This window comes from Sipha flava, unplaced genomic scaffold (genome assembly GCF_003268045.1).
Source record: "Sipha flava isolate LNK unplaced genomic scaffold, YSA_version1 64_pilon_pilon, whole genome shotgun sequence".
In the NCBI taxonomy this organism is placed as follows: domain Eukaryota; kingdom Metazoa; phylum Arthropoda; class Insecta; order Hemiptera; family Aphididae; genus Sipha; species Sipha flava.
In genome coordinates, this window is record NW_020273604.1 from 835,701 (window position 1) to 843,847 (window position 8,147).

Sequence of the window (8,147 nt, forward strand, 5' to 3'; positions counted from 1 at the left end):
GTTTAAGCCCACCCCCTTAAAACTTCCCTACATACACTTATAATCAGACAAGGCTGTAACTGGAGGGGTCCAGGAGTCCGGACCCCCCCGAAATTTTCAAAAGTAGAAACATTTTAGCGGTGAATATAGTTTATTAACTATAAATTGTATTAAATAATGTTAGACCCCCCACGAAAATTTTTTCCAGTTGTTCCTTGTAATCAGCTATATTATATAATTTATCCTATAAATTTCTACAACCGTAAATAGATGCTGGATGCGCTTTTGGTCCTGTGACTCTTTTATCAGTAGCCTTGTGTCATTACACATTTTGGGAAGGCTCAAATTTCTTAACAGCATGATAGGAATGTTGACTTTAAACATAAGGTCGTAATAAATCAGTTTATTTATTTCATTCACTGTTTCTTTTCTGCTTGACATAATTGCCCTGGAAAAAAGCCAGTGATAATTTCTTTCCAATACATTTTCAAAATCGGGATATATTTCTTCTAATAAATATTCTAATTTATGGACTATGTGGATCAATCTATTGGCAAGTTCAATTTTATCGCTTTGGATTATTTTCGAACAATAAACTTATATTACACGGGTTTATTTTAGCACTTAATAATATAAAACATCACTGCACGCCATTACTATTTATCTATGTTATATATTTTATACACAAAGGTTATTTTTGAGATAGATATGTGGTGCCGCGGACTTCTGTATAGAATTACTAAAAAAAAAATATTTTTTAATATTCACTCATCAATTCATGTAATTCAATAATAATGTACTTTTCTAGAGGTAAAAAAAATGTCAAAATCGGTTCAGTAGTTTCAGAGATTACTTTCTACAGATAAACATTACTTCTTTATAATATTTTTATAGATTTTAAATATACTTTTGTTTAAATAAAAATAATAATTACATTTGCATCTAAATTGTGTGATGTTCTCAGAATAAAAACAAGTGTTTGCATCTTAAGATAAATTATTTATTTTTATGGAATCGGTAAATGTTGATAAACATTTTAGATATTGCAATGGACAAAAAATTTTACAAATCGGGACCAACATTTCCCAACGAATCGAAATGTCTTGTTACCCAACGAAAAACAACGGAAAACTTCAATTTCGTTCCGAAAACAGGAAACGATTGCATTTGATTGTGAAGCCGTTAATAAGATTTAATTTAATTATTGGAACGTTCCATGTGCAGACGTTTTTTTTTTTTTCCACCCAAGAATCCGTTCGCTCGTCATAATTAATATTTAACGACGTATTATATCAATTAAAACGTTTGGAAAACAAGTAACTCGTCCGTTGTTGTCGTACCGCAGTACGCGTCATACGGCGCGTCGTTGTCGCGTTCTCGTGCGCCCACGACCTTGAGTTACCATTACTCTATGGTACCCGCGAACCGCGGTGTAGACAATATCCGATTCGTCGCTTACGACGCGAACGTTTTTCGGAGCTAACGTAAGAGGAGCGCGCGCCGCCGTCGCCGCTTCGTGGTCACGATATTTACCGTGTTTGCTATCGCGTTTCGGAACATTTGGTATATAGTAACCCCCCGAGGTTCGTGTATTATCGTTATCTACAGAACACATAGTAACCCCACCCCGCTACCACTGTGCGGCGCATCGCAGCACGCAGTAGCAGTTGTCGAGTCCGTCGCCCGCCGCCACTGCTTCAGTGCGTCGCTCGCGTTGCTCCGTATCAGTTGTCCCGCGGTCGTTGTGCGCCCTTCACGACGTGCTTGTCCCTGCACACGCGAACAATAACAAGGAAGACGGAAACGACGGACGGTCGGTCGCGCGCGAACGTTCGCGTTCGTGTTTTGACGGGACGAATATCGCCATCTCCTCCTCCACCTTGATGGTCGCGATCCTCCCGGCCCGCGCATAGTCCACGACAACGGACCCCGGCATGGACGGCGAACAATACGAATTGGTCGGATCGTGTGACGGCGTTGACATCGAATTCGCCGACTTGTCGTACTCGGTTACCGTGTGGACTCCGGGCAGCATATTCCATCCAGGTAACGTCTTACCCCTGCGGTCACTGTAAATCCTACTGCTGCCGCATGGACTGAAACATTGTACTTGCCTGATTTTCATTCAACTGTTGTGGAATTAGCCATTAATATTCTTTACTCGTTACTTCTTTACTTCTTTACTCATTCATTTCCTGTTTGTATCGGAATTTAGAGTTTGATTTTTTGAAGCCGTTTTAAAACGGCTAATTTGAACTATCCAAAATGGTTTCATCGATCGACCTTTTCGCCGTCGAATTAGAAATAATGATTTCGGCGAACTTACAAGCGGAATGCATTTATTTGACCAGTATTTACGTGGAGTTTTGACAAATGCAAGTTTTTTATTTTTTTAGAGAAAAAACGAATTTTAAATAACGTCAGTGGCTCGTTTTCCAATAGACAAGCGTGCGCTATCATAGGTTGTTCTGGATCCGGCAAGTCGTCGTTATTGAACATTCTTTCCGGTTACAAGTAATGTATTATTACTATTTTGCTGGGTGGGTGTTCAATATGTTTATATTTCTAATCGGAAATTGATCACAGGACGTGTGGTTACAGAGGAGAAATCAACATTAATGGACGATCGCGAAATCGAAAACTTTTCATGAAACAATTGAGTTACATAATGCAGGACGATCATTTACAACCCAATCTGACGGTCGCAGAATCAATGGAAATTGCTTCTAAATTTAAAAATTGTACCTTAAATCTCAATATTTACCATAAAATCTTAGTAAGATATATTTTAGCGTAGCAACTTAATATCATTACATTTTTATTTAAAATTATACTAATTATAAATTAAATTTTTTATAGATGTATGTAATATTTTGGTATTATAAACTGTAAAAGTTATAAAATAATATTAGTTTTAATAGAAAAAAAATATATGTATAAATCTTTAAAAAAAATCAGTCTTATGTCAAATTTTGGGTTAAAATAATTATCAATCATATTAAAATCAACATTAACAGTATTTTTTACATATTTTATAGTTAAAATAATTTAATCTAATATTATAATTATAATTAATTTTTAGATTCAAAGAATTTTGGAGAATTTGAAACTATGTAATAAACAAAATACACTTGCTGCAAATTTGTCTGGTGGTGAACGAAGACGACTATCTATTGCCATTGAATTGATACGTAATCCAAAAGTGATGTTTTTTGATGAGCCAACAACGTAAATGTTTGCAAATAAATAATAAAATACATTTAAGTATAATTTATAGTATATTATAATATTAAGATTTATGTTAATTTGATTAGAGGTTTAGATGTGGTATCAGCAAATTATGTAGTATCTATGTTAAGAGATTTGGCCAATAGCGGTAAAACAATTATATGTACTATTCATCAAGCATCTGCTTCTCAATTGGAAATGTTTAATGCATTGTACATATTATCACCTTCTGGACAATGCATTTATCGAGGAAAGTCCTCTAACCTTATAAGTTATTTGTCTTCTATTGGTCTCCAGTGTCCCTTGCACCACAATCCTGCAGATTATGGTATGTTTTAATACATCTATACAATTTATATCAATTTGCAATTTTTATATTATTTTTTAACTTAAAGTCATTGAAGTGAGTTCTGGTGAATATGGTGACCACAATGAAGAACTTGTGAAGTATATTGATAATGGAAAATCAAATGACTGGAGTAAAGATAAATATATTGAAGACAGTAAATATAGAGTTAAAATAGTTGTGAATTCCTGATGATCCATAGTAATTTATTTTTACTGTATAAAAGGTGTTCAAATGCTAAACCATCATTCTAATCATTCTTCTCCTAAACATTTGTCAAAGTTCCGGAATGAACTACGAATACTTATTAGAAGGACATTAATAATTTCATCTAGAGACAGTGTTTGTATTTACAGAAGAAGTATTCTAGTTAAAAAGCTATAGAATAAGTGAATAACTTAATTTTTATATTAATAAATAGTTGTTAATTGCATATATTACGATAACAATCTGTATTTAGTGTATAATTGTTACATTCACAAATTTTTTAATTCTGTAAATTTATAAATTGGTTAAAGCTTGTATTATATTTTAAATTTGATTCATTTATTTTTTTATATTATTTTTTAGGACTTTATCAAATTAAGAGTATTAGTACCACTTTTTATGAGCTTTTTATTTGGTTCAGTATATTTTAATATTGGTAAAAGTGGTTCATATACACGAGATAATGTAATAATGTTATATTTCAGTATGATGACCATTGTATATTTATCTGCATATTCTATGTCTATAAAATGTAAGTGATAATTTAATTTGTATTCTTTACTATGTAGATTATTAAAATTTTTTTTATATATTTTAGTTCCAATGGAATTGTTACTTATGCGATTAGAATATTTTAACCAATGGTATTCACTTCATTCATATTACACTTGTGTGACTTTAACGGATTTACCTTTACAGGTTAGCTACGTATTAGTTTAGCGTTAATAATTATCATTGAAGTACTACTTCATAATAAATATGCAAATTGTGTAATATTAGTTATATAATTTGTTATTTTTAATATTTTATAAAGTTTATGTACTGTAGTTTTCTGTTATCTTATGCACAGGGGAAATGCCTGCCTTTACCGTATTGAAACTAGCGATGGTATACATTAGTCCAATCACTTTATTCTGCTATTAACTAATTAAAATATTCTATTGTTTTTAAAATTAGTTTCAAAGAATACATATTTTATATTATAATTTAAATAAACTAAATATAAAATATAATAAATAACATGAAAGAAACCTAAAATAAATAAATACATTTTTTAAATTAAATTTAAAAGCATTATACTACTAATTTTTGATTAACATATAATGTGTTAAAACTATTTGAATACTATTATCAAATAATGGAGGAAATTAATTATTCTTGTAAATGGCACAATATTCTAATGTATAGTGAAATTTTAAATATGTTTTAAAATTACAAGTATTTAAAAGCTTGTTGCCTTTGTTTGCTACGTGAAAGTATTTTGAATTCCTATGATTTCTGCTATAACTTTTTATTCAACACAATGGTAGTTGCACAGCTGTGTTATTGGTCGACAGTAGCATTATGTATTGTATTGTAATGTCAATAATTTTTGTTTATTTTACATTTAAATTTAAATGTTTACAAATGAATGCAGTTGCAGAATGTAAATTCTCATTAAATTATATATTTTTTTTTTTAACACAATATTTTATGTAATAACTGAAATTTGTATAGATTTATTAAGATTTACATATTTTGAATTTAATATTTTTTTTTCATTTTATAATATAATGCAATATATGTTCAATATTTTTCAGATTATATCAACAGGTATATTTTATATAGTGATTTACTTAATGACTGGACAACCATTTGAACTATTCAGATTTTTAATGGTTTTTTTAATGTTGATCGTAACTGGTTTAATGTCTCAAGCAACTGGCATGTTGGTTGCAATTTTATTTAAGAATTTTCTTGTAAGTTTAGTATTATGTGTATCTAATAAAATGTATTAATTGTTTTTAAAAATATTTTTGACTGTAGATAAATACCATTGTTATATCATCCATCATATTACCAATGACCATATTTGCTGGTATTATGCTACGCATTAATGATACACCAAAAATATACAGTTGGATTTATGATATATCTGTGTTGAAACATTCTATGCAAGGTATTTTACATGGCATATATGGTTTCAAAAGATCTTCTTTGCCTTGTGCAGAAGTAAGTTAATTCATCATGAATATAGTTTAATTAATTTTGTGTACAATTAATTAGAACATTGAAAAATTGTAGGTTTATATAACTTCTATGAATCTTAAAGTTAAAAATAATAATTAATATAATATAAATTCAATTATTTTCATTTTGTTTATTTTGGACTTGTTTATTTTTAATTTTTAGTAAAAAAAACTTTAACGTCAGCAAAATATATTAATGTTTTTAATAATTATAATTATTTGTTTTTAAAATAGATTTATTGTCATAATGGCTCACCAGAATTAGTCCTGAAAGATGTCAATATGAGTGATAATATATTTTGGACCAGTATTGGGTATATAACAGTTATACTATTATTCCTAAAAATATTTACATATATTGTTTTAAAATATAAACTTTCCTGATGTATATTTATTTGGTAGATTATATTTAATAATTATTTTGATGATGTAAAAAGGAGGAAATTTTTCTCTATAAAATATTTTTTTACATTGAATAATATTATATATGTTATTAATTTTTATAATTTAGAAAAAATACAGTATTTATAGTTATAATTAAGACTACCTATTTGATACAGTGGTGCAACTAAAGGAGTATACGTTTCTCATTTTATTTAATTTTTAATTTATTAAAAGTACATAATGGTTAATAAATAATGTATTCATATATAAACATAATTTTGAAATATATATAGTTAAGACTCTCATAATAATCGAAATTATTAAAGGTAAAAGTATTAGAATAAAAGATTAGATTAGATTAGATTAGATTAGATTAGAAAGATAGTTCCATATCATCCTTGCTAGATGCTCATAAGTAGCTGGAACAAGGAATGGATAATTAAAAAAAAAAAAAAAAAAAAATGGAATTTTAAAATAAATATTACAAAAAAAAGAGGGAGAGTCCATTTTACCTAAAAGAAACTCTTAAGAAAACTTTTATTTGCATGGACTTCCGGTAACTAGCAAAAAATAATTGTAAAGAAATAAGAACTGGAAAGTAATCATATAAGTGGTCAATGTTCAATTCATACTCAACCTCCATCAAATATTTAATATGTACTTTTATTTATTTAAAAAAAAGTAAGTTTACTCATAATTAACGTTCAAGTTTTAATAAATCTTTAAAATTAACTTTTATAATGATATACATTTATTAGCCATACAGTTATTGTTACCAATTAGTAATTCAAAAGATAAATTATTTGCTTATGAATTTCTTTTCAATATTAGATAGGTAACTGATTATGCCATTAAGGTATCTGTTATTGGGATTTTATTGTATTCGTTTTAATTTATTTATATACATGGATAATCTTATACTAATTATAACTTATTTTAAATTAAGTTACATAATTTATTTTTTAATATTTATTGATTATATGTTAATTATTATTAATATTAATTTTCCTTTAACGATTGATTTGACTGAATATTTGGAAAATTGTATTAAAAATGTAATCTTCTTTTAGTATCCTTGAATTAAATTTATTACGGTTGCTAAAGGGGTAAGCATAGCTCTGCTGTTTCCTATCAGTCAATTTTCTTTAAAATATGTATTTTGATTTGGAAACATAAGAGTAAATTTATGATCTCGTGTTATCATATCTATCGAAAAGTGTCTTAAAAATATTCAATAAAAAGTCGTATTTGTCGTAATTGTAATGTTAATTGTAATATATGAATGTTTCAAGTAATTTGTAAAATAAAAGTGATCTCTTTTATATGATATGTTTTACTTATTTTCAATAAAGGATGAAGTCTCGTTATCCATTTACAAAAATATTCAATAGTGTTTCTTGAACTTAAAATACAATGTTTAATGTATTTATGCACAACTGGTAACAACAGCCCCTCTTGACCAATAACTACCAGAAACGCAATGAAACTTTTGGTCATGATTTACACACTGGCACATATTTATGAAAAGCAAATTCTCTGACAATTAGCGTTATGATCAAGGCTTGGAATTTTATGCACTAAAAAGTACTCAAATATGCGCGTACATATGCGTTAAAAATCATTCATTTAATTTATAAATTATTGATTTTTAGTTCAAACTCAGCATAAAGAATTTTATTTTAAACCAAATTAAGCCCTTGATCTAACACGTGAAAAAGATATGTATTTGAGATATATTATTATTATAATTATTTATTATCTTGATTTAAAAACAAAAATGACGTGGGATATTAAAATAGTTGAGCGTTTTAATTATAAGAGACTTAAAAATCTCGTGCAACCCTATGCCTAACTTCTTACTACTTTTCGTGTGACCGTAATGCTGAAAAACGATGCGAAAGATACACAACACGCGTTTACATTATTTGAAAACTAAAGATCCATTAAAATTTTTTTTTTAATTATACTTTATTTTGTCATATATTATTATATAA

The 8,147-nt window shown here is 28.2% G+C and overlaps 1 protein-coding gene across 3 annotated transcripts; it reads left to right on the plus strand.

The window, feature by feature from the left end:
• The first annotated feature begins 1,464 nt into the window (after window positions 1-1,464).
• On the plus strand, window positions 1,465-6,163 carry LOC112691566 (ATP-binding cassette sub-family G member 4-like). Of its 3 annotated transcripts, none has more exons than XM_025565859.1 (12): window positions 1,465-2,025; window positions 2,376-2,493; window positions 2,581-2,755; window positions 3,062-3,207; window positions 3,294-3,535; window positions 3,603-3,710; window positions 3,780-3,895; window positions 4,124-4,292; window positions 4,359-4,459; window positions 5,341-5,499; window positions 5,567-5,752; window positions 6,004-6,153. In XM_025565859.1, the coding sequence occupies exons 1-12, from the start codon at window positions 1,914-1,916 to the stop codon at window positions 6,151-6,153; spliced, it is 1,782 nt and encodes a 593-aa protein (XP_025421644.1). In that variant the 5' UTR covers window positions 1,465-1,913. The 3 variants fall into 3 exon arrangements, with proteins under 3 accessions (XP_025421644.1, XP_025421643.1, XP_025421645.1); XM_025565858.1 differs by having other exon boundaries at window positions 1,914-2,025; window positions 2,566-2,755; window positions 6,004-6,163; XM_025565860.1 differs by lacking the exon at window positions 1,465-2,025 and having other exon boundaries at window positions 2,482-2,519.
• The last annotated feature ends 1,984 nt before the right edge of the window (window positions 6,164-8,147 follow it).

What these genes read in the sequence shown, in the direction of transcription:
- LOC112691566 (XM_025565858.1), top strand. Translation starts at nt 1,914, where the DNA reads ATGGACGGCGAACAATACGAATTGGTCGGATCGTGTGACGGCGTTGAC. An exon ending in ATATTCTATGTCTATAAAAT is followed by an intron (nt 4,293 to 4,358) that starts GTAAGTGATAAT and finishes TATATATTTTAG; the next exon opens with TTCCAATGGAATTGTTACTT. An exon ending in CTTCTTTGCCTTGTGCAGAA is followed by an intron (nt 5,753 to 6,003) that starts GTAAGTTAATTC and finishes TTTTTAAAATAG; the next exon opens with ATTTATTGTCATAATGGCTC.